Genomic DNA, 27,644 nt, shown 5'->3' with positions numbered 1-27,644 from the left:
CCACTGTTTACACCATTTACTTTGACAGGAAAAACCACATAACCTACTCTGCTTATTGCTGCTCTAGCGCTCAGTCATAGTCCCCTTTTCACATTTTGTAGCCTTTTGAGATGAAATATAATCACATGAGCTGCTGTAGATGGGTATAAAGTGTTTTTTGTTTGCAGGTTCTCTCACGTAAGAGTTGAAAAGTGATTCATTTTGTCTGGTTAAAGCTTATTACTTATGGATGCTTTTATACTGTAGAAAGAGATATTATATCCTGGACAGAATCATCTCATTTACATCCACTTTCGGTTCAGTGCTGTGTCATCATCTTATCAGGACAATAAATTCTCCAAATCAAATATTAACAAAGGAAGTTAGAGGAAATGGACATGGGTGCATGTCAAAAAATGACTATTGATCCACTGACTTTAAAATTGCTACAAATCTACAGTACATTTGCGAACACTACAAGCCATTAGAAATGTGTTCACAGTGGGCTCGTTAATGCGTTTGTGTTCTGGGAACAAGGTTATTAGAGGAACATTTTATGCATGCATTACTCTCCTACAGTGGTTGTTCACAGAACGAGTGGTGCACAGTGCCCGAGCTAGTGTACCATGAAAATATCTCTCAGAGGAAAGACAGAGTTTTGAACCAACCAGCGCCTCACAGTATATTTCACACTCTTATAGTATTTCACAATACATGACAGTAATTTCTTCTTCATCTAAACCATAACATGAACCTGCGTGAAATAACATGGATTGCAGCAGTTATCTTTTTTTGTTCCACTGGGTGATTCATCTGCTTGTCTGCACTGCGTTTATTGATCATTATGATCTTTATAGGAGTCAGTGCCCTGTATGTTTGACTAATTAAAGCCACTGATTGCTGCCCATTTATTGTAAAGTCCCTTTGTGGATATTTGTCATGCTCTTTAAAATGTCAGAGTTATGCAAAGCTCGACTAACCTGGACATCATCTTTGATAATAACACACTTTCATATCGTAATTTATCTTAAATAAACACAGATTTTTAAAGAACCTGCTTCTACTCTGGTACTGGAGCTGCTGACAGAGCAGTCAGAAAAAACTGTAGGAGCCTAAATGCAGTTTATTGGTGTTGGAGTAATTAGTTAAGTGCATATGTAAAATAACAGTAATACACAGTAATTGATAAAATGTTATATTTGCAGTTCATTTTTACAGTAATGCAACATAAAGCATCATAAGTTAACTGTTTATTTTTGTCACTAAAAGGTTGTGTGGATAATTGAAAATATAAATTATAATAGGTATCTACAGCATCGCCTTCTAGTTACTATGCACTTGAATCACTTTTTATGTTAAGGGCATGGAGTAATCTGAGTCAGTCAGACAAGCAGGGAGTGGGGACACACAGTATCTTACTCTTTGTTAATTAGTTTAATAACTTTGGAAATGGACATTTTTCTGTGTTATTATTTTTTGTGAGCGTTGAAATAAACACATCAACTTTACTGAGTAATCCTGTGGGGTTTTGGAGTGGATTAATATTTATCGAAGTGGATTAAGACGTGGTGACTCATTAGAGCATCAAGCTAATGTTTCATTCATTGGAAACCAACAAAAACAATTAAAGAATAATTACTGTGGTGCTGTTACAAAATAAACATACTTTTTATGGGTGCGTCTTATGTTTAATGTGATAAACATTTTTTTGATGAATAGATCTTTTTTGCCCATAAATGTCAGAAAGTAATTTAAAATGCCTCCTAAAGTTTCACACAGCCAAGTGCCATGTTCAGATTGCTTGTTTTGTTCGTCCAGTAACTAAACATGCAAACACATTGTAAAGTTTACAATGACATAAAACACAGAAAAGCAGCAAACTTACATTTGAGAAGCAATCAACTAATCAATTAATCAATAATCAATAATCAATCAACTAATTTTTGCAGCTGTAATACTGACTAATGGAGACAGTGGAGATAGAGTATGTTCTTCAATAGAGAATCAAGACAAATGTCAGAGGGACACCTAGAAACTCTTGGTGTTTTCCCAGTTAAGTTTTGCATAATGGTCCACTAGGGGGAGATGTATGACGTAACACAACCCACCATGAGCCAGTTAGCAAAGACTGCTTATTAAACTGTATAATACTGTGTCCTGTAATATAATGTAATACAATTTTATTTCTATTCTTGTTTTCACTTACAGTTCAAGGTCTTTGTGTTGTTGTGCAGCAGATTTTCATTAAAACAGCTGAGACAGCAGATGACCTTTAATATGCTGCAATCCCACTTCTGTGGGATTGCAGTATATTCATGGTGTTACTATCATATAGTATAAGGCCTTATGAGTGGTAGAAGACTTAATTAGATCTTCAAATTAAAGCAGCAATAGCACACTGTAAAATATGCATTCAAAACTTTACCTCGGCAAAAGCAGAAGTGTTCTGAGCAAAACCTACTTAAAGTGTCAAAATTAAAAATACTCTATGTGGTATTCAAAGTGGTATTTTATTATATTTGTATGTTGTAATATAATATAATGTTATTCAGATTTTAATTATTATTAACATGTAATTAGCATTCTGAAGTCACAGCTGATGACTTGTACCTGGTACACATTATCATATAGAAGCTTGTTCCAGATCCATATTGAAGTTATATGATGCTTACACTGAGTAAAATATTCAAACCCAAGACTCCATGTTTCTTTTATGGCAGCATCAGTCCATCAAACAGGAACATTTTGGATAAAAACTGAAACAATCGGCCAATTATACGATTAGTTGATCGGCAGAAAAATATTAAACGATTAAATAATCAATTGATAATCAATTAATCACTTCAGTCATTTTTGAGCAAGAATAATGAAACAATGTGAATAAAATAAGACTTTAGAATACACTATGTTTGGTTACGGAAAGTTGTGATGGGTGTTTTTTGACAGTTTCTCAACTTTTTAACTTAACAATCAATTGAAAAAATGAAAAAAAAGATCAGCAGGTTTATTGATAAAGGAAACATAAATTTGTTGCAGCCTTGATTCTAGATGAATCATTGACATATGTGGTATCTTAGGATTCCCACTAGACTCTTGAGTTTGAAATGACTGAGCCACCAGCAGGCTAATCTACAAAAATACATTATATTATATGAAACAATTGCATAATTTATATGTTGAATCTTAATTTGCACAGTTACCAGAGAGTAAGTACAATATTTCCCTGTAAATTCTAGATCATCTAGATCAGAAAGCAGTAGTAAATTAAAATATTCAATTATAGAACAAGCACTCCCTTAGTATTACCTAGTATGACTTTTAGTCAGTGTCACATTCCTGTTTTGTCTAAGGGCATTAGTGGGTAATTGTGGGACTTTACTGGGGATGACAGCAGCTCTGGCTGTTACATGTGTGGCCAGCAGGGGGCAGCATTAGATAAGGCTGCACAGTTCACTGTTGCCTGTGTGGAGGGACAGTGGTTAACACACTAGACCCACAACACAGGCTCATGTTTTCTGTTATTTCCAGTAAAGCTTTATTCATGCTTTATTGCACCTCCTAATGCAGGTGGTGGCTTCACTCCATAAAATAATCCTCAGTAGTTTACTCAGATGATTCTCAAGCTTATTTTTAGACGCAAAGCTGCATCATTTCTTCCCAGATAGATCATCATGGGTCCCTCTGGTGGCTCAGTTGATTATTGCTCTGTGCTGGGAAAATTACATTTTACTCATCTATCAATAATTTGAGACTCACTAATGAAGACAAATGAAGATTTTCATTGGTTAAAAAAATGTAGCAGAATCTAAATGAAACACATTATTTATAATAAAGTGATATGGTGGTGGTAATGATGATGATGATGATAATGATGATCACACAGTCAATTTATTTTCTGACACTGGATGCATGACTTCTTCTTTCAGACTGACTATATCAGCAGAGTGCCCCATGCAACTGGAGGATTTCCCAATGGATGCCCATGCTTGTCCCCTTAAATTTGGAAGCTGTGAGTAAAGATGCCTCTGAGCAAATGCATAATGACATTAAATAACACAAGAACATGTATGTTGTAAACGTTTCATGTCTGCAACCTAGACATCAGTGACACAAGAACAAAATCTAAAAACATGTGAGGTAACAAGTGACAAAAGTAGCGCACAGGTTTGACATGACATCAGTTGCAGTGTCTTATCCACGCAGGGGACATAGGGATGTATGTACCTTGGTGTGTTTGACAGCCCGTGTCCCTCAGGTTCAAAGCTATTGTTGTGGCGGTGCAGGAGATAGCCATGTAGACACTGACACACTGCTCCTGATTAAACCATTAATCAACATGTCAGGGCTGCTCCCCTGCATCCTTCACTGCCTCAGCTACATTTAATGGGAAATATTTGAAACACACACAGTGGATGCAGCCACAGTATGGGCACAAACACACACACACACACACACACACACACACACCAGACCTGCATAGTAAGATTTAAGATACCATGTAAGATTTTAAAAATCCAGTCCTGCACCTTGCATATGCACAGCTAAACCACACTTGGGTTAGTGCACAGCCTTCCTCATGACTTACGTACTTATTTACTTACTGTGTAAGCTAGTTAGGTTGCCTCACACAGCTCTAGTGGTACAAAAATATCTGGGGAGCTCCTGTCTTGTAATCTTAAGATTAGCATTTGTGGTCCTACCTGCTATTTAGCTCGGGCCTCAACACTCTTTCGTCTCAGAGGCAGAGCTAGGGCACGCTGAATGCCCAGTGTCATGACATTTAGCCATTTCACACGTCTGCTTTGGTCACCTCTACCCCGACCTGAGACCAGGGATGGGGATAATCAGAACAACCAACCAAGCTAACTGGTGTCAATTAACTTATCCGGGAGCCCAGAAAGTCGAAACCTGCTTGAATTAATTAAAGAAAGTTTAAATACAGAAGTCTTTACCTGGTGTCCTGTAGAGTAAGTGACTGAGATTACTGAGATTCTTGAATTCAATACAACTTTACTTATTCCTATAAGGCAGTTTTATGCAACAGCACACTACCCAGCTGACTAAACACACACACACACACACACACACACACAATAGATAGGGAAAGAAAGACAACAAAATGCATTTGCTTATATGCACATTTCAATTCAATTAATAAAGAACAAGTATCGATAAAAGCTAAATGCAGCAAAGTGCAGTGGAAACAGACTTAGTGAGTTGTGGTTGGAAATCTGCATTTATTCACAATTTCTTTTGCTGACCATCGATTTATGTTACAATTGAGTGGAAACATGACTAATGTTAATCACAAAGCCAAAAAAATCAAAGGCTATAAACTTAAAAATATACATGAACACTACCAGTCAAATGTTTGAGCACACCTTTGTTCTTAAGTTGTTATTTAAATGTACCTAATGTCTCAGTGTTTCTGATACGAAAGCAATAAAAACAATCACTGAATCTAAATTTCAACTCAATCAGCGAACACACTTGCTACATTCTTTCTACAATGGAAATCAAATATTGCTCAGAAACTTGCAGAACTTCCCACAAATGTGTTGCACTTGCAGGTTGGTTTCTTTCACCTTCTGTCTAGTTCATCCCAAATCTGCTACATGGGGTTTAAGGCTGGAGACTGTCTGAATGTGGCCCTTCTCCTCTGGTTTGGGTCATCTTCTTGCTGTCGTGTGAACCCCTGACCAACCAGTCTGTCTTCCATTGTTACCTGCCATTTTCTCTCCATTCTGACAACAATATACAGTTCTGCTTCCTGCAGCACAGGAGCATCGTAGTAATGCATCAGAGGGTGCAGTAACACAGTTAGTACAAACAGAGGGTTTATAAGTCATCACCTATAGTTTGCATCAACTTCCAAGGATTCATTTACTTACGCTGCTGCATGAAAGCTGTGAGTTAACCAGAAATCCCTGAAAAAGGCCTGTTTTATGACATTTACATGATTTTAAACTTGACTACTTAAATAAAAGTTTATTGAAATAAATCTTCCAATAAAAAAAAGTGAAAAATGGGAATGTTATAGCTTCTGACAGGTAGTGTAATGGTAATAAATACATTCATACATAAATGTAAATATCCAAAAATACTGATGATGATGAAAAATAATGATTAAAAAACTAATAAAATCTAATAAAACATACAAAAATCATTGATATGATGTCAATGTTATATTCACATTTCTCAGCATTTGACTAATTTTTATCTCCATTTAAAAGGGTTTGATAAGCTGTGTGAGAATATTATCTCTTACCTCCATCTACAATGGAGGTGATCACTGAAGAATAAGTACTTTAAAACAACTTGTAAAACCTAACGTGACAGTAAAAATATAGCCTATGCAAGGTCAGAAGCTGTAAAAGTTACAGTGGTACAGTATATCCTGTTTTCCCGACTCCATTAACCCTAGATAATCCTTTGACCTAATGGACAGCACTCACCCTGAGCTCAAGGCTTTCAAAGCTCCAGTAGACCTGCCCTTTGCCATTGTGTTAATCACCTCTCATGGACTGAAATCTACTATCTACTGTCTGTCTTGTTCTCTGCCTCACGGTTATTTTACTGTGGCTCGGAACAGCTGTAAACTATTTAAAGGTAGTGTAAAATTGATAGAATGTGTTTGATTGATGTAAATACAGTAAAATTGTATTTGCTGCTATCAAATGTTGGTGTCAAGCTATAGCCACATAGCTAGGTCTGAGTAACAATCTAAGGCTTATGCACACGAGAGGATTTTCAATTCATAACTTTTAAAATTTTTTAGACTTTCGAGACCACGCACATAATGACAGATTTAACCAATATTTAATATTTCATTGTAAAATGCACACACCAGATGATTCAATCAAGATGAAAGACCACACGCTTGGCATTGTGTAAAATGATTTCAGAGTGATTTCAGGGACCAAGGATCTCACAGAAATATGCGTGATCAAATATGACTTCAGAGCAAAACAAACATGGAGGTCATCAGCTGGTTGCACTTGTTTAGCACGGAAAAATAAAATACAAGAAAAGAACTGGATGAAGTCATGGCTAAGAAATCGGAATCAGCATGGCAGTACGCTGTAAATAAAGTCTTACTGTTAGCAAGCAACATCTGGTTGTGACGCTTCCTGGTTAGCTTAATGGCTATTGCAGGTTTCTGCTCAATATTCCATCACTGTTTCTTTCATACTACAGGATTTCAATCAACTCCATTCAAGTTCAGACCAGTCTGTCCAGTTGCCCTCTATTGTGAAGCCAGCAGTCTGCAGTTGTTTTATTCACTGTTTACATTTGATCACTGGCAGTCTCACTTATGATGAGGTGCCATTTTTGTTTATACATCCCCATTTTCTCCAAAGTTTTCGTCTTTTTAGTTGTGCAATTCTGTGTCGTTACTTTGCTAATGTTCTAACTTGCCCCATTTAATCTCTCTAAACCTCTCCATTGTGATATGTCTTTTCTTTTTACCATATCCACCTTCATGTCTATTTGCTTTCTCGCCAAGAATTAACAAAGAGGTCAATACCACTCTTGCGTCTGTCCAATACAAAGCTAAAGGCAGGACACTCTAGCTTAACCTAGCATAAAACCTTGTAGCAGGGGAAGCTAGCTTGGCTCTGTCCAGAGGTAACAAAATCTGCCCAGCGTCTAACGCTCACTAATTAACTGGTTTTGATATGTTTGTTAAACCCATACAAAAACAAGTGTGAAAATGTATGTTTTATATTTTGTGGTTAGCAAGGTGTTTCCCCTGGCTTCCAATCCTTGTCCTAACTTAAGCTAACATTAACATTTCCTGGTTGTAGCTTGATATTTAGTGAACAGACATGAGAGTGGTTGTTATTACTTAACAACCACACTTTTAATATGTTTGCTTGTTCTGTTTTGTTTTTTTGTTTTGTTTTTTCTTAAGTCTTTTTGGACTTAAATGGTTTTGCACTGCTCTGGGAACACAGACTTTGATATTTAAAGAGAGTCACAAATGAATAATTCTCAGTTTTTACTAATATATTGATTTGATCTGAGAACACTGAATGTGGTTTGTTCTGTGCATTCACAGATACAGTACAGACTGTTATAATTTTCCATTCATTTATTCTTTTTTGTTTCCCCCTCTTTCATTCATCTAATAAAAACATTCAAATCAAGTGTAGGACCACAACACGCTGTGTCTAGCCTCTTGGTCTATTTGTCGGACTTGGCATGTTTTTTTTTCTGTGCTGTTCTTGCTTTTGTTATATGTGTTTTATGTACACAATGTAACAATAAAATATTATATTTGTTGTTGCAATCTTGCAGGTCTCTAATTCATAGCTGAGAATAATAGCTTGCATCTTACAAATGAATAGCAGAAGCCCGCCTCGCACACATGCAAATGACCTGAAATGCAAATAGAAAAGCAAAATGAGACAGAAAATTGTCTCCCTCTCAGACTGTCTGTTGACTCAATAAGCCTAACAGGTTGTTTTTTTCTCTCAGATTACACCTTGGTGCTTATTAAAGTGTGTCCCATGCTCAAATTTATGCAGATAACCCACTGTTTATTAGGCTGTTTTCTTACTCTTATGTCAGCCCATATGACTCGTTGGACTTGTCGATGGACAGAATGTAAGACATGTGTCCTCATTCTCAACAGCTCGAGCAAAGGCGGCTTTAACTAGTCACTGAGAGGTGCTGTGAAATAGCCTGTGGTGGAATGGGAGAAAGGGCACACAGCAGGAGAATCACTTGAAACAGGGCAGGGAGCTGGGAAAAGTCTGTGTCTGCAAAATCATAAGTGTTCACAGTCACTTTGGCGAGTAAACCAGTATGTACAGAGCACAAGGATCAGACATTTTGACATTTAAACCCACTTTACACTAACGTCTAAAAACCTAACTTACTGTTTACTGTGGGTATAGATCTTAACGCTGCGTTTACTGTTTAATTATTGACCCCCTCATCCTCACAGTTAAATTAACCTTTAATTTCTCATCAGGATGACTTATGATAACGTATATATGCACCATTACCATTAGTATGCTTGTCAATCAAAGGTCACATGTGACAGTAAACTTATTTCAACTCATTTCATCAGATCATACACACAGACTACAGGTTGCAGGATGCAGGTTAGCAGTGTTAATGTGCAGTATGCATCATTTTTTTACTTTAATATTTCCTTAAGAATTTAAAAACTTAAAAACTTAAGTTGTTCATGTTCAGTAAATGTAAAATGTTACCTTGATTTCATTTCTGAAAACACAATGCAGAAATTTAGCACATTACTGTGTCTCAAGCGTTCATTGTATTATGTAGGAAGCACAGATGAAGTGAATGCAGGGCTACAACTTGCTTAAAGGATAACTGCACAGTTTTTCTCTGTCTGGAAAGTCAGGTGTTCATACTAATATGGAAACAGATTTATGAGTGTTGTTTTAAGACAACCTTGAAAAATGCTGAAACTATCCCTCAAATGTGGTTGTGACATTAGAAAACTTACTACAGGTGTCCAGCTTCTCCAGACATCTTGACCAGCTATCAGTCCAGTTAAATGAAGTAAAAAAAACCTCTAAATCTCACTGATTAACACGTTATAGCTCATTTGTTTAATCTGTACAGAAATTATTACTCTATGGTATATGTGCCGGACTCTTTGTTGGCTGGAAGCAACTTTCACGTTCCCTGGACTCCGCTGATATGTACTGTATTCAGCTGTCTGCCACTTTTAAGAATCTCTCTTCAAGACAAGGTTTTTTGAGTATCAAAGTCATTTATTCCTTTATTTGATTTTCTTGACTCAGGTCTCTCTTGCAACATAGATCTTGGTCTCAGTGAGACTAGTTAATTAAATAAAGGTTATAATAATTCCCTATTGACAACTTAGAAATCAATCAAAAACACAAAATTGCAGCTTGTCCAAAATGCAGCATTACCACACAAAACCAAACACTGTAACCTTCAGTGTTTGATTACACAGCTTTAAGTTCATTTTCTATGTTACTTTTTAAGCAGTGAGTGGCTAAGCTGTTACATAATGTGTCTTTTCAACAAAATCATGAGAGAATCAATTGTAAGTGATATATTTTTTGTCATAATTTTCTCATACAACCTACGAGTAATGTGTGCTTCTAAAAGGGAATAGAAAAAATCAACTGCTGATGTAACACAGTTGTACAAAGACATGTTTGAGACAATGTGAAGTGTCTTTGAGACGATAATCCACAGACTGGGTAAATCTAAATTGCTGTGAAGTCTTCTAACACCACAGTTGCTGGATTAATGCAATACTGTTAGATTGGACGCTGCACTGCAGTACAATTGACACACACACACACACACACACACACACACACACACACACACAACCACACACACAGATTTAGTGCCTCTACAGTATGTGTGCGATTTGTACTACAGTGTGAGCGAGTGAGACTGTGTTTGCATTTTCCAGGTTTTCTAAGTGAACCTGAATGAACGACAAACTATTTACTCAGAGTATTTGAAAAACATCAGCAAATGAAAGAGGAAAACAGAATCACAGCTGACAGCAAACTAGCAACTGAAATATTAACTCTGCAAAGCTAACTGGTGAGCAAACCCAGAATCATTCAAGACAATCTGTCAAACTACACCAACCTTGACACATAATATCATACCATTAGTAACATCTGCGCATTGTGATACACTCAAACTGATTACATCAGATCCAAACACAAGCTCTTAATATTGACACCAAGTTAATCTCTGTGTAATGAAGCAAAGTGGGTGAAAGGTCAAGTGTTGTATCACAGTCGGCCACATTTCTTAGCTAGCAACATTTGAGAAGATGAGGAAGAGGATGAGGAGCAACAACTTGAAAACAATTTATAGAATTTGTGGTAAGAAAAGATCCAATAGTGCGACTACTGGACAATTTCTAATCAGAGGAACATTATAGATGTTTCAGTGGTCTGAAGAAGATATATTTGTGGTTTTAAGAACCAAAAACCATCTCAGTGTAGTTTTATCTCCTCTCTCGGGCTTCTCTCTGGAGCTCTAGTGACGACAGGTCAGTGAACCAGAAGAGAGGCTCAGAAAATATAGCAGATTTCAAGTAAAAACTCAGAGATCCAGGTGGGCTGTGCTGGGGCATGGCTGAGGGCAGTGACTGTTTCGTTGTGACATCACAAGGTCACTGAAGTCCTGATGGCACATTTTTAGGGCTGTGTATCTTTTGTCCATGGATTGCGCACTTTGATATGTTCACAGTACTAATATAGCACCTGGACCGGCTTTATAATAAAAAAGACATGAAAATTTCACATTATACATTATGGGGCCTTTAATATTTACTGTGTTGGCGCATATATCCCTTACAGAATAAGACTGGTATTATCTTTAGTATCTATTACTTTTTGGTCAACAAAGCCCCGAAGAGACCAAACAAGTGTTGCCTGTGTAGCCAACATCTGATACAGCTTGTGTCTCTGTTCCATATAGTGTGCCCTACAGCTGCATTGAATTACATATTTCTTCATTATGACTATTGAAATTGTAATCTATTTGTAACCCACGCTGGGACTACATTTTTGATCTCTGTGTCAGTTCGCTCGCTCGGCTGTACAGAATCTCATTCATACTTTTCTAATGTGATGAGCTAAGAAGAACACAGTGGTGTGTGAGCTGATTTTTAAGCACTAAAAGATGGAAAAATACATGACCTATGTGAGCTGATCTGCTTAACACTTTAAAGTTAAAGAGAGGGAGACAAATATGACCTGCACCTGTAAACTAATAAGACTACAAATGTAACGCTTACATAATTGCATTCACCTAACATGTCTTTTATCAAACTCATCTTTGCCTGAGAGAAAGCGGCAACAAAAGCTCATAGTGAACATGAAAATAATACACTGAACATGCACTGAGGCTGGAGGGCATTAACTCTGACATCCAGTACTTTCCTGCACAGATCAGGAGCAACGTGGGGTTCAGTTATATACTGCAGATATGAGGGCCTGGTCAGCCTGCTCTAACTTCTGCCACCCATGTTCCTCCTATCGCTTAGGAATAGGTACACAGTGATGGCAGGTATCATAATTATATTTCAGAAGGTGACACTTGATGTGCAGTTTAGTGATGCAGTGATTCAATATACACTGGCTAAAGTAAGGCCGCGAAGAATATTGATGTATGTTGTAGTTAATTTAGTTACTGTACAGCCTCGTGTTACCCTCAAAACTGCAGGAGATCCCCTGATCAGTTCCACACAATAAGCATTTCAAACAGGGAAATTAAAAGCACTGGTGTCAGATTAGTGATGCTACTATCAATTGATTAATTTGTTAAGTGTTACTTGCTAAAATGTCAGAAAATAGTGAAAAATGCCTGTTATAATTTAAAATGATAACACCCTACAACTTATACCCATAAAAAAAATCCAAATAGTTATGGATTAATTTTCTGTCTGTCAACTAATCATTAAATCAACTTATCAGTTAAGCTCTACATCCAATCAGTAAACTGTGACTGACTTCAGGAGTCTAAATCAGAATTAGGAGAGAGAGTGAAAGTGTGATTGGTTCATCTCTCGTTCAGTTTTTAATCTGTATTTTGTACTTTTCAACACCTACTGTGGCATAAAATTATAATTTAAGTATCTTTGTTATGTTTTCTCTTTTTCTACACTCTCTGTCAAACTCACTCTGACTGTAGATCAGCTGTTTCCATGGGTATTAATTAATGTATTGATCTGCACCCCTGTCACGTCACAAGCTACATTAAAGAGTCAGATTAAAATTTAAACAAATTGTGTAACAGCATGCTTTTGTTACAGTTTTGTATTTTTTGTGAATGCAAATATTAAGTTCATGTTTCTGTCCTGTTCACTTAGACGCGTATCCAGTCTCAGAAGTGGTCTACACGTGGACTCAGGGAGCAGCCAAGTCAGTGGTGGTGGCAGAGGAAGGCTCTCGGCTCAATCAGTATCATCTGATTGGTCAGACCGCGGGGACGGAGGATATCTACACCAGCCGAGGTACAGTGAACTGCCTCCAGACTCCAGGATGAGCAGGCCTGGGATTACAGATGACTTATCCTTCCCTATCATACCCATGGCCATTTACATCTCAGCTGGGGTTTATGGTGCTCCATCGTTCTCTATGTTCTCTCCTCTCCTGCAGCACCGGTAGCTGCAGGCAGCAGCACTGATGTTGAGCCTCTGCCTCCACCTTTTATTCAGCTCCGTTATTACAGGGTGTGCCATCAAAAGATGTTGTGAGAAGAAAATGTTTTCAAATCAAGCTGGATAGAGACAATGAATGAATCACAAGGATTTGAGAATGCCTCCCACACATAGCCAGCTGTCTCTGGGGCTGCCAAGAGAGGATAGCTGGGGGTGGGGGAAGAGGGGAGATGGGGAGATGGGGGCAAAAAAAAAAATCACTTATCCATGGTCTGAGCCACTGGGTCTGTAGGGTTAATCCGTACGCAGGCCCATCAGTTGTGCTTTTACTGAGTGACGTCACAGCTCAGGGATTGGCTGCTGCGGCAGAGACACGTGGTGGGGGTGGTGGGGGTGGTGGATGGGGGGGCACAAGCAGCATCTGCTTAATTCTGTTATGTAAAGAAGTATGATAATACATTTCTGAAGCTTGTTGGGAGTGAGTTTATCACAGGGAAGGCACTCCTATAGCTGTATTGTGTGGACACTGACAGTTGCTTTGGCTGGACAATGTAACATTTACTGTTACAATGATGCTTTTTACGCAGCGGGAGAAAATCCAGCCATGCTCACGCTGGTGGAACGCCCTGACTCCCAACGTTTAACAAGTTCAGATTAACACACAGGATGCTGTATGCTGTGTAACTCCTTCCCCACCCCGTGGTGCTTAGACCAGTTAAAGAGGGACAACACACAGAGCCAGCATGGCCTTAATTAGCATTGCTAATCTGAGGTACAAACCCTCTTTAACAAGCCAAGAATAGCTCAGCAAAGTGCTCACACTGGTTGGAGGTGACCTTTGACCTCACAGGTTAAGCCGAAGAGGATGAAAATATGGGCACGGGAATTGAATTGATGATAGGCAAACCTTGTCATTTCATTGCATTACACACATCAGCGCTCTCAGATCAAAATAGAAAGCAAAGCTCAACAGATGGTTTCAATCTGTACTTACCAGTTGACCAACATAGCCGCATTGTTCTCCGCTATGAATGGCAGTTCCCCACAGGCACTCCAAAAACCAATCATTAAAATCCACCACAACCGCATTTTTTCACACCTTGGAGATTTCCATCCACTCTCAAGTCCAGCAGGTGGTCAGATCAGAGTGAGGTTCGCCCGGTCGTGCCACCACAGAGCAGGGCTGCAGGCTAGTAGTCCTCGGAGCGAAGGCAGCACAGGTGTCCTTTTCCTTAAGGACATGATGCTTGTCGCCGCATCGCAGGGACCATCCAAACTTTTCCCCCGGTCCCTCTCAACCGCCCTCTGCCTCAGTCATCTGTGCACCTGCTGTAATCACCACTGATCCAGGTCTGTTGTAGTGCTCGAGCTCAGGCAAGGCAAGGATGTATGTCCCCAATCAAGTGTGGCCCGTCCTGACAGAATGGGATGGACTGTCTGCTGCACACACACACACACACACACACCACACACAAACACGCACACCACACACACACACACACTCTCACACACATAGAAAGAGAGAGAGGCAGAGACAGAGGGAGAGCGAGAGAGAGAGAGTGAGAGAGATACACAGGATGCAGATTGTGACAAGGGATTAGTGAGACAGAAAAATCCGATTTTGCCAGGAGAAAGCAGCAGTCATCTGTGGATTTTCTATAGTTTATCAGACTCCATGGCTCGACAGGATTTTTGAGAAAAAAAAATCCTTCAAATGCAATCTTCAGTTGGTTAGCAGGATATGATGATTTCCCCACCAGCCTGTTTTTCAATAATTTAGCTCACACTTTCACATTTGGACTTGTAAGTCTTGCCCTGAGGTTGTTGAGTAAAGTTTATTTGTAGACCCCTTAATCACAAGGCAGACTACACCCACTGACTGAAGGAAATGAAAACAACACAAACCAAAACAGAGATCTGTAATGACAACAAGCACAAGACACATCATTTAAAAAAGGGAAGATTTTGATGAGTCTTACACACACAGCCAGATTACTGCATCTGTACTAGATTACTGTACCGTCATTAGAGTAATCATACAGAAGACTATCAGTGTGGGGCATCGGTCGGAGCGGGCCTGGGCACTCAGTATGAGAAAAAGTTGGAGACTAAACTGTGGCATGACAGGTGAACTTACAGTGATTTTATGAACTTAACAATTATCCCTGTTGGCAGAGAATAGAGAAACATGAACAAGTAAAGCTTAGAGGAACATGCAGCTCTATCTGTTAAGGAATGTTCAGTGAGTTATCATTATACATCTAACCTTCAACTTTTCCAGTGTTGTATTTGAAGTGTTGATCTCCATCAGAAGATATATTTGTGGGTATAAGAACCAAAAACCATCTCAGTGTAGTTTTACATCTCCTCTCTCTGGAGCTCTAGTAACAACAGGTCAGTCAGCCAATCAGAAGAAAGGCTCTGAGTCTTTCTTCTGGTTGGCTGACTGTTTTCAGAGTGATCGAATTCAGAAGTCCTGACGGCTGGTTTTAAGGCTCAGTTTCTGAGTACAGGCTGTGTGCATTTCTCTGTCTATACTTTCACAGTATTAACCCAGAACCTAGACCTGCTTTATAATCAAAAAACACATGGAAATCTCACTTTGTACAATAGCATTTTTTGGCTCAGCAACTTCAATGTTTTGGTCCCATCTTTGGCGTTGTTTTCATCTGTCACTGTTTTCAGCTTTAATTGCTGTGATAAACCTCAGTTAGCAACTGGCTGGTGAACACAGTGGAGCACTAATCTGCTAAAGAGTCAGGCATTTCCCTCAGGAGTTGGTGCAGAGCTAAAATAAGAGTGAATATTAGATTTGGATTAATCACTTGGACAGAAACACGACTCCAGATGAATGCTAATGTTCCTCCATGCCTGCTTGATGTGTAAATAAGCAGCTGTTTGCTAACACGTTAGCCATAGCAAATTAAGACGGTGATGCTAATGAGGTCTTCACAGCGTGTTGCACTGCCCCCCAGTGGACGGAAACTCAATGAATGTAGGTTCAAGTGGGAGCATGTTATTCACACTGCAGATAAAATGTACACATGGCAGGGAGCAAGAGTTAGCCCCGGGTCAACAGGAGGTGTGACGTGGTATGGTTGATATAACTGCAAAGGTTTCTCTTCAATTCAAAACATTACAATTACTTTTATTATTAATTACAATACAATGAATTCTGTTATTTATTACAGTTACTATGAGAAAAAGTTCATTCATCTTGGGATTAACTCGACGAAGGTCACATAAGACAAACAGAAACAACAATGTCACAGTCCAGGAACAGACTGATCATGTTGCTGCTTTCTGGAGGTTTAGTAAAATCAAACATATCAGTTGCTGATTTTGTTGTATTTGCTCAGCTGTGACAATATTGTTTCTGAATTAAAATAGATTTCAAATATAAAGTTTTCCTATGTATCTCTATACCTTGTGTAGTAAGCTGATATAATGTTAAGACTCAGGGCAGTTTGTCTTTTGATAAACACATACTGTACATTTCAGTGCAAATCTCAATGAAATCATCCCATCCTACATCAGATACTGTTTCCTCTGGGTTACTGCATGATAGTTTTTACAGTTACAATTTCAGGAAACAAAAATGCTCACACACTGAGACAGGCCCCCTCCTCTGCTCTGCTGTTTTCTACAGGTCAGTACACCGTGATGATGGCTCACTTTTACCTGAAGAGGAAGATCGGCTACTTTGTCATCCAGACCTACATGCCCTGCTTCATGACTGTGATTCTGTCCCAGGTTTCCTTTTGGCTCAACCGGGAGTCAGTGCCAGCACGGACTGTGTTTGGTGAGTTTGGAAACCACAGACACTTTGACCAGTAAAATAACTTTGGAACTGCCCTATGATTTAACACCATATTGGTACTGCGGCACTACTGAGTCTATATGAGCAAATACCTTGTAAATAAGTGAAGTGTTTTCTTTATCTTATTTAAACATTTGTTAATTTTGTATATGATACCTGAATGTTTCTAGAGAAGCACTAATACATGATGCATTCCTGACCTGATGTTTTCTGATCTGTCTATAATGCTCTGAAACGTGCCCTGCTTTTACTACGATTTAATCTGCTGGAATCACAACAGAATCTAAAGTCTGGTTAGTAAAACTGACCCAGTTTTCTCCACCCCCAGGTGTGACCACAGTGCTCACCATGACAACTCTCAGCATCAGTGCTCGAAACTCGCTGCCTAAAGTGGCTTATGCTACGGCCATGGACTGGTTCATCGCAGTCTGCTATGCCTTTGTCTTCTCTGCGCTCATTGAATTTGCCACAGTCAATTATTTCACCAAGAGGAGCTGGGCCTGGGATGGAAAAAAGGCGATGGAGGCCCAACAACCCAAGGTATGTACTGTAGGTGTGTGTGTGTGTTTCTCCTTGTTAATATCATATTGTGAGGACCCAGGAAGCTGGCACCCGCTGTAGGGAACCATCTCTGAAACAGCACACAAAAAGCTGGTCTCCACACCTTTATTGTAAGACTAAGACTCTGTCTCAGGTATTAGAGGCTAAAGAATGAATGTAATCAGTGGAGAGTTCCTACACTGATGGCAAATTATTGTGTTTGTGTGGCCGTATTTTCACAGTTTGGAGGGGGCATTCCTCATTAAAATTTAAAAGTACCAGCCTGTAGCTCATGCTGTCCGTCTGCTTGGGTATAAGTGCAGACTGGGGTAGTCCCAGTTTATATTCAGGTTTTGTAAATGCCTCAGGTGCCTGTGTTGCAAAAAGTACTTGCAAGGCATCTGTCTGAGTCTGCATTCACTGTAAGTTGCCACATTTAGAGAAGAAACTGTCACGTCTTGTGTTTGAAACAGAACAGAAATAAAACCATTGTCATCTCACACACAGTGACACATTATAGCCTAATAAAGCTGATATATGACTCACGCATTGGCAAAGTCATCCAGCAAAATTTGAGCTGATGTTTTCTGGCAGTCTAATGATTGTACGACTATGAATATACTCACTGTGCTTTTAGCTCTGTTTTGCTCTGCACCAACTCCTCAATGCTCCACCAAGTCAACCAGCTGGTCACTACCTGTGTGTGTGTGCCGTTTGGTGCTGCAGATAGTGTACAGGTGCCTGCTGGGGCTGGAACAATACTGAGGAGAGCCATCAGAGCTAAACTAAACAGTAAAGTTTCTAAATGCATCACTGTGATCTTCAGTTAGTCACAGACTTTGTCCCTCTGCTGTTTGGTGCTTAGTAAGGTCCTCATATTGAGTTTATTAGAGGTTTATCACTGAAAACAGCTGCCTGCTGCTGCTGCAGGAAGTGAGGTTGATGAGAGTGCAGAGACAGATCCAAAACATGAGAGTTTCAGTCTGTAAAACTACAAAACAATGAGCTAAAAAAAAGCTGAACAGCTCCTTAGAGGAACTGTAGAGTTGGGTGATAATTCTTTGTGTTTTCATCTGAGCAACTCATTTCACATCACATGGGGTCAATTAAGTCATTGTTTATATAACAAGATGGATCAGTACAGATTTTGAACAGTGAAGGCACCTTTTGCATGATCACAAAAGAGGGAACCCTCCTCAGGAGTCACCCAGCAGCTGGATCACATCCTCAGTCAGTCAGACACAAATCTTACATTCAGACACACAGCAACAGCTATGTGTGAATTCACACAACACAACACTTATCTTCTGAGATTTTCTGTTATCATGGTTTAAATGTTAAATCTCCAAGATTCACCACTGATCTGTGTGATCCAGAAACAATTCTACTTTATAACGCTGTTGTTACATGGAGCAGTTAACATCACAGCAGCAGCTTCTGTCAGCAGCCTGATAACAAGTCCACTCCACTCGCCCTTGCTTTCTCCTCCACTCTATTACTCTCTCCTCTGTGCTGCTTCCTTATAATAGAGTAGTGGTGGTGTGGGAAGTGAGGAGAGGAGTAGTAGAGTGAAAAAGTCCATGTAACACATGACAATAAAGTAAGAGATGAATTAGACACGATGTAGAAGTTAAAAAACAGTGGATCAATACATTCACAGCTCAGTCTGCCGCTGTTGTGGCACAGTGCCAGTTCATTATTACCCAAGGACATTGATCCCCACTTTCAACCTTCACTAGCCATTTTATATTGTCCTCTTTGTGTTTTTGTGTGTGTGTGTCTGTGTTATTAACTAAATGTTCAATGAATGTGCAGCACCGTTTTTGGCCAGAGTTGTGTGTACGCACACTAAATCAATGCATTTTTTTTCTTCTCTGCAGAAAAAAGACCCTTTGGCTCTGTCTAAAAAGCCAAACAACACCTGTTCAGCCGGTGTGAATTACACAACCAACCTCACAAAGGACACATCCATCTCCACCATTTCAAATAGCACAGCCGTTCAGCTCAAACCCTCTGAAACCAAGGCCCCAGACCCCAAAAAGACTTACAACAGCGTGAGCAAGATTGATAAGATGTCCAGGATAGTGTTCCCAGTGCTGTTTGGGACCTTCAACCTGGTGTACTGGGCCACGTATCTCAATAGGGAACCAGTGATCAAAGGAGCTGTGTAAGCTCTGTGATGAGGGTTCATCCTCCTGGCAACCACTTCAGGATTTGATAACTGGAACGCAATCAAAAACAATGCCAAGCACTTAGTCCTTGTATCATAGTTGTGTTTTTTTTAAGTCACTGGGTTACATTGCATGTCTGTCGCTTCAGGAAAATATTGCCATGTTTGCCTTGAGTTTGTACATGTAGGATTAACAACTTCTCCTCCTTAAAAAGTAGTTTAGTTTTCTCATTTCAGGACTTAGTCACTGATTCATTTCTGCCAAATTTTAAATTTTTGAAATGTTAGCATTTGGCATTCATATTTTCTCCTTGAGTCTGCAGTAGATGATGGTAAAGCGAGGCCAAATGCTATGCAAAAACAACATTTTTACTGTGTTACTCAAAAACCGGCTTTTATCTTTGTAACTCTTACTTTGTACAAATGGGCTGGAAGTCCAGGTATGCGAGGCTGGGCCCTGGCACATGGAACTTTGCTTCCTTGTTAAAAGCAGATGAATAGCCATGCTAAATGTGTTGCCTTCAGAGTGTGATAACTCATTATGAATGCACTGAAATCTCATGCAATTACTTTTTCAGAAGCCAGTTTGAAAACTTTCATTCAAATGTCAACTCTTCTTGTTCACTTTTTGCTATTTCTCTGGATGTAGAATGGCCAGTTTCCCGTCAATGCTATTTTTTTTGTTTGTGGAGAGATTAAACAGGAACAGATTGAAAGCTAAAGTGACAGTGGCAGCTTCTGTTTCCAGGTCACCATGTTAAGGAATCCTGTATGTATGTATGTATGTAACGCCATAGTTGAAGAAACGTGTATATATGCCCTGCTTTTAGAAAAGCACCACTAAGCCAGTAGGGTTAGCTTCTATGTTAAGCATATACAGCAGCACAGTGTTACTCTAGTCTAGTGCTTCATTGACTGGATATTGAAAAAAGAGCAGAATAGCTTGAGCTTTAGCATTTATGAATATACAGTGCTCTTTTAAACATTTTCTTTTTTTAGATAAGTTTCTTGTTTCATAAGCTTTGATGATAACTTGCAAATATTGTTGATAAATATTTGGATGCTTTGAGCAGGATCACTTTTTTCATCATAATTAACTGATTAGTAGTTAAGAGACTGACTTGAGCTCATCAGGTTATCAGACACAGAAAGTCACAATGACAAGGTTGTTTAAATCATGTTACAGTTGCTATTTTTGGGGTTTCCTGCTAAGGTGTAAGATCAAGTATTAATATGAATTTGTCATTTAATAGTGGAGTGCTCTCTTAAAAGAAGAGTTTATGGGAAATATGCTTATTTGCTGTCTTGCCAATAGTTAGAGGAAAAGATTCAGACTCAGACAACTTTATAAGTCCCGAGAAGAGCATTTCCTTTGCAGCTTACCCATTCCATACACTCAACTTCAAAACTCACAGGCAATTTAGTTATATGTCAGAGGCAACAGTTCAACACACATGGGTCAATACGAGGGAACAATGAGCAGCAGTAAGTAAAATAAATAAAACAAATAAATTAGATTAAACAAGACATTTTGTTACAATACAGTTAATCATATAGTTAATAAATAATAGAAATCAATGAATGGCTGAATTTAAAAGTTTAAAATGTAAATGTATTGATACCATTCACATGTCTGTTCAGCCCATATGAAGCTACTGTTAGCAACTGGTTAGCTTAGCTTAGCACAAAGAAGGGAAGTATTCAATCAAAGCAATACTTTGACTTTTTGGGAAATATACTTATTTGGCTCTTTCTTAAGAGTTAAATGAGACGACTGATAACACTGTCATGTTGCTACGATAAATATGAAGCTATAGTGAGACAACACTTAGACACAGCTTAGCTTAGCATGAAGAGAAGAGGAAACAGCTGGCCTTGCTTTGTCCAAAGTAGAGGAAACGCGATAAATTTAACACTTGTATCTCGTATGTGTGATATGTACTGGACAGTGACTTTTAATGACAACAAGACTGTTGCACTAGTGTCAAGTTCAAACGTAGCATTAGTCTGAATGTTGTTGAGGAGTTACACAATATATTGAACTTGAATTAAACTAATAAAAAGCTGCGTCTTGTTATAACAACAGCAGTTTTTGTATGTTAGGACTAGATGTTAATTACTGAGTTTCAGTTGTGTTGTCAAGTATGTTTACAGAGCCAGGCTAGCTGTGTCCTCCTACTTACAGTCTTATGTTAAGATAATCTAACCATTGTCAGACTTTAGCTTTATAATTAGTGTACAGACATGGGAGCGTTATGTATTCCTTTAATGGACCCCAATTGAAATCACTTTTGAGGTCACCATAAGACCACATGAAGTCAAGCTTTTTGCATGAGTCGCACTGTGAAAGGCTGCATGCACTACATTCAGGTCAGCAGAGACAGTTTTGCAGTCTTCATAGTTCTCCCAGAATTACATTTTAAGCCTCTTGTCTCTAGGAACAGTTTAAATGTGAGCGTGATCTACTCATGTGACTTTATGCCTTCTGTGTGGCCTGCCACTATTTAATATGTTTATGGAGCACACCAGTTATATTGCATTATCATTACATTTAAGTGAATTTTAGGTACAGGCTGTTATTTAAATGCAAATATCTGAAGCAATAAATAATGCTCATATGAACAATGTTTATGGTAATATGTTTGAATCATTTGGCCTTCATTTTGTTGATGTCTTTTTATCCAGATTTTATCCTTCTGGCAATAGTCTTTTTCTATATATTGCTTATACTCTGAATCATCAGTATATTGCTTATACTTACATTACTCTGAATCTGCCCTTCTCTCTTTGGAAGCACAGTGCTCTCTAACTCTATTTATTTAATTTATTCATGTATTTTATCTTATTTAAATGTTGGGTTTTTTTATGTAATTGGCCTGTGCAACTGATCAATGTAAGGGTCTGGGTCACTGTTGAAACCTAAACTTTTTTTTTCTTTCTTAATTGTTATGCATACCTGATTCCAAATAAAGCTTCACCGACTCCATCTGTCGACTGTTGATGATCAAAAAGCTCAGTGATACTGAAACATGAAAAGCCTTCATCATGTCAGTTGTAGCACAACCTTTATGACATGGAGTGTCATGTTATAAATGTCAGGTCATAATTCACACCGATCAGGGATTTTCAAGTTTCATCGCTTTTCTCTTGTGTGCTGTGCCAGGTAAATACACACAGGAAGCTAGACTGGGATGCAGTAGATATACAGTATAATGCTTGAATTCATATTTAGATACATTTATGCAGCCGATGTGATAAAACACTGGCTTAATCTTGCTTGATGGAACAACGGTCTGCACGTGCTGTTTCTCCTTTGATTATATACATGCACATCCAGATCATGCAGCCTGTACAGTTGGTGGACTGTTAAATCCATCTTGGGAGTCTCTGTGGCGGTAACATCTGGCTCACATCTGTTTGCCAAGGATTTAGCCCCATTTAAGTTGCTTTTTCCATTCAGCATGCCCATACTCTACACCAAATTAAGCTGTCACTGATGGCACCAAATGACATCAATAATATATAGCTTGAGAAGCAAAGATGGGCCACAGTATAGGCTGGGGAAGAGGACCGTCCTCTCCTGGACAACATACTCCACACTGTCAGAGAGTCGTCCTCCTGCTTGCTGACCTTTATACACATATTTTACACATGACATACTGATCAACCAGCCAACAAAGAAGTGTCAATTTCAGTAATTTTTTAAAACAGATTGATGCTGTAAAGGGCTAAATCAAAAGACAAGATGCACTTACAGTACAACCTTATAAACATTGAATATATTGGTTTTATTATGTTTGTTTTTGTTTTTATCATTTACAAAAATTCTCAAATTATTCTGATTTATCAAGATCTAATCAGGTTCTTGGTAGTGTATCCAGTCTATGTGTCTTTTTACACTGACATTAATGGTGGCCAAAGTAGTTTTCAAGTCGTTATTTTCACCTGGTCCAACTAATTCAGATAGAATTACATTTTCAAGCTGCTTCTATTTGTTTGCAAAAAGCACAATATTATTATTGTGTTACAGCAATGTGGTGTTTTTACAACAGTGGAAGTTTAACTTCAATTCAACATCAATTTTTACAGACAGGGAAAGATTATGCCTGGACAAAAGACAACTATTTCAAGCTGTAAGGTAACTCCTTCAAGATTTTGAATGGTGAAAAAGCTTTGTGTTATCAGTGCCATGAATGAATTTAAGGTTTAGTTTGATATTTAGGAAAATATGCTTATGAGCCTTCTTGCTGTTGGTTAGATAAAGAGAAGATTGATGCCACTCTCATCTGAGAGGTAAATATGAAGCTACCGCTAGTTAGCTTAGCTTGACACAAAGACTGGAAATGGGGGAAACTGCGAACCTGGCTCTGTCCAAATGTAAGAAAATCCAGCTACGAGCACCTGTAAAACTCACAGATGATTAAATGATATGTCATTTGTTTAATCTGTACAAAAACTTGTGCATGAAAATGTCACGACATGTAGTCATGTGATGGAACATTTGCGTGGTGTGAAGACAAAAAAAAGTCACTGTGAAGATGCAACTTCATTTAAATTCATCTCGGAAGTCATGAAGTGACATGAAAACAAGTCTGAACAAGTTGAAAATGTTTCAGCTTGAGGCACACTCCAAAAAGCACTGTGTGTATCTGTGTTAGCTAGCTTACAGCTAAAGTTTGTACTCAACGCACCTTTACCTGTGTGGACGTTAAGGACAGAGCCAGGCTCTCTCGCTCTCCTGTTTCTGGTCTTTATGCTAACCTAAGTCAGCTGCTGCTAAACACACTATGTGTATCTATGTTAGCTAGCTTACAGCTAACATTTCTACTCAAAACACCTTCACAGATGCTGGTATGTGGACTTTATTACCTTTGGACAGAGCCTGGCTGGATGTTTGTCTTGCTTCCTGTCTTCATGCTAACCTAAGCTAACTGCTGCCCGCTGTAACTTCAGAGGCTATGTAATGAACAGATGTAAGAATAGTATCAATCTTAACCCTCAGCAACAAAGTGAATAAGTGTATTTCCTAAAAATATTGTCGTTACAATTAGGGTTTTTTATGTTTGCGGAAAAAACAGATGTTTGTGGAGCAAATGCACCACAAAGAGAGGTGTCAGAAAGGTGTGTGAAGTCTGTAGCTCAGGGTGAGCAGAATGATGTGGGAAAGTTTTAATAGTGAAAAAAACAAAAATGTAATCTAATATAAGGCTCATTATGGGTACTATCTATGAAATGTCTTCAAAACTGCTTAGTCAGAGGGGATGTAAGGACACTCACTGTACCTTATGTTCGGACATATACTGCAGCTACTTTATCAGCGTACAAAATGTCTGCAGCCCATGCATGTAGCTCACTGATGTAATCTGATTTCTGGATTGCTGAACACACACTTTCAGCAAGTGTGAATCTGCCTTTCCTTTGCAGTGGCACAAGGGGTTGTACCATTGTATCATATAAAGTTATATCATGTTTTTGTATTAAACTGACATTGGCTTTTCAATACCTTTATAAAAATACAGCCATGGTCACTGCATTTCTTCAAAATACAAGGTTCAAACTCTTGTGGATTATATCACTGCATTGATCTTACTTTCATGGAATATCAAATCACAGATCCCTCTTTGTGTCATTTGCTCAGAAAGTCTGCAAAATATTGAAGTGAATTTCAATTTAAAAAAGAAAACATTAGGTGACCTTGATTCCCAGCCTGTAGTTTCATGTGGCTAATAAAAGCCTTTTTAAACTAATACAGCACTTTTAAACCGCAGATTGCGCCAGACAAAGGATGAAACAAAACCATGACAGCACAGAAATAAAACAGGAAAGAAATACAAAAATCCTAAATCAAGGCAAGCGTCATAAAAGGGGGGTAAAGAACAATAAAGGACATCACACAAAAACAAGACAGTGAAAGAAATAATTCAGCTTCATCTTCCTCAGCAAAAGCAAAGCACAGTCATCCTCACTTCCTGTTTTTAATGAACAGAGCCTCACATGAAGGAAAAAAGATGTTGCTTTGTTGGATGTTGGACTGATAAAAACACTGTGGAGGATTGCTGCAAAAAATGTGTTTTGGTTTGGTGGTTGGATGATTACAAGCACAGTGTTGTCATGTATGCCTATAGATTATAACTTTAGACTGTAAATAATGAATGAAACATGTAGGGTGCAGGTCTGTAATCTTAGCGCGCTGATGCTATAAAGAAGAACTTGAAGCACTGAAAGGTCACCAGAAAATATGTAGAAGTTCAAACTGTTGGTTTCTCTACACTTCTTAAAATCTCACATTGTACTGTGTATGTTTGTCAATGAATTTTAATAATTGTTGCATTAAAAAAAAGGTAATTATCAAATAGCAAATTATAGTTACAATTAATCAAAATTAACAGCACAATCAATGATTTTAAAGGCTAATTGTGCCCAATGCAATCGTCAGCACTAAATTCTGTATGTGAGTGTAATTACCACAAATTAGAGTAATGGAACAAAAAAAGGAATAATTATAGGTGATTATATTCTCTAGTATAAATCTAATTATCCTGAGTGCATCAAAATTACATTTTTGTAAATATTCACGTTCAGAGTCCATTTGTGCCAAACAGAAAAGGTAATAATATTTTTTTTTTTAAATTAAAATATTGTTAATCACTTTCTTTGAGTCCATTGATGTTTTATTTTTTACTGTGGGCAGCACATGATTCACTCATGATCAAAGCATGACGGTCCCATATATATCAGGCAGATGACACATGCCACAGCCATGTTATTGTAAGCTCCTCCTGCAGCTGTGGTTCCCTCTCTCTATGGTTCAAGTCCTGATTACACTGTAGCACCACCACTGTTCACTTTCCAGCGCCTGCATTTCTCCTTTTAACCAGCAGAGAATGGTAGCAGTCAGCTACAGCAGCAGCACTGTAGACAGGATCGATGTCCGCTACACCGCACTGTCTGCTAAGCTGGTGGAGCAGCTGCCTGTAGCTGTGCAGAGACATGAAAGTCTCGTGGCTGTGTCCTTGCTCTCCATGAGGAAGAGGTTTGAGCTTTTGTCAGGAGAAACTGCTATTAGTCTCACTTTGATGCCGTAAAGACACAATTCTCACAAGATGAGACTATATTTGTGAGATGTGGTGTTATCTAAGTCTTCAGAGGATTATTTATCTCAGCAGTTAATTTCCACCCTTCAGGAATCTCCTGCATGTGACAGTGAGTGAACACAAGGGGTCGACAGAGGGAGAAATTGCTGTTGCCCTTTTTCATTCTTGGCGCACATGTGCTCAGCCAGAGTTGTCTGTTCATTTCAAATGATAGCCAGGAGGGGTCAAGGGGCAATCGCATAATACTCTGAAGAAAAAGCTCATATAGTTCCTTTACAGCAGCTGCTGAGAGAGACCACCTCATGACACTGACAGACGGTACCTTTTTATACAGCAGGTGGTCAGCTGTGTTGGGTTTTTTTTGTTTGTTTTAAAAAAAATAATTTTCCAAGACATGTTGCATCTGTTTGTCCCTTAAGATAGTACAACTTCTATTTAATGGCACAGCCTGTCAGATAACCCTGGTGACGTCATCAGGGTTATCTGACAGGCTGATCTCATCTTTGGGTTAAAAACGGCTGTGTGACAAACTCAAGGTGTGAGGGTTTGAGAAAAGTGGGAATTTAAGAGGCAGGGAAGGTTTAATGACACATACTATCCATTTGCATTATGGGAAATGCAGGTCACAGTGTTTTGTTTTGTTTTTCCATTACTTTTTTTATATGTCTCTTGTGAGTCCCCCAACTCTATGGAAGTGTAAAACTAAATTGCTGAAGTGCAGTTTTAAGTGTTAAACCTCTATCATTGATTGTGCACGAAGCAAGGGCCCTCAATTACAATTACAAACGCTGCTCCAGAGATAGCTTTATAATGAATCAGGCTGCATGCCAATTAGCAGCATTTGGCAGCTGTAAAGGAGCTCTTGCAGCACATTGATATTCAAGCTTTCAAATA

At 38.7% G+C, this 27,644-nt stretch overlaps 2 protein-coding genes across 7 annotated transcripts in view; one reads left to right on the top strand and one right to left on the bottom strand.

Annotated features, from left to right (window-relative positions):
- gabrb3 (gamma-aminobutyric acid type A receptor subunit beta3) overlaps nt 1-15,497 on the bottom strand; it is a 53,420-nt gene extending 37,923 nt beyond the window's left edge. For both annotated transcript variants that reach the window (XM_071487105.1, XM_071487107.1), the window contains exon 1: nt 14,121-15,497. In XM_071487105.1, coding sequence (XP_071343206.1) covers nt 14,121-14,215 — 95 coding nt within the window. In that variant the 5' untranslated portion in view covers nt 14,216-15,497. The remainder of the gene's footprint in view (nt 1-14,120) is intronic.
- gabra5 (gamma-aminobutyric acid type A receptor subunit alpha5) overlaps nt 1-22,642 on the top strand; it is a 30,936-nt gene extending 8,294 nt beyond the window's left edge. For all 5 annotated transcript variants that reach the window (XM_071487111.1, XM_071487110.1, XM_071487113.1 and 2 more), the window contains exons 6-10: nt 3,906-3,988; nt 12,836-12,979; nt 16,776-16,928; nt 17,275-17,486; nt 19,367-22,642. In XM_071487111.1, the coding sequence (XP_071343212.1) occupies nt 3,906-3,988; nt 12,836-12,979; nt 16,776-16,928; nt 17,275-17,486; nt 19,367-19,657 (883 nt within the window). In that variant the 3' untranslated portion in view covers nt 19,658-22,642. The remainder of the gene's footprint in view (nt 1-3,905; nt 3,989-12,835; nt 12,980-16,775; nt 16,929-17,274; nt 17,487-19,366) is intronic.
- Nucleotides 22,643-27,644: the final 5,002 nt, after the last annotated feature.

Source organism: Trachinotus anak, unplaced genomic scaffold (genome assembly GCF_046630095.1).
Source record: "Trachinotus anak isolate AG129_WGS33_773 ecotype Australia unplaced genomic scaffold, CSIRO_AGI_Tana_v1 ptg000010l, whole genome shotgun sequence".
Classification (NCBI taxonomy): Eukaryota; Metazoa; Chordata; class Actinopteri; order Carangiformes; family Carangidae; genus Trachinotus; species Trachinotus anak.
Note: the sequence above shows the minus strand (reverse complement) of the source record. Positions and strands in the feature narration are given on the sequence as shown.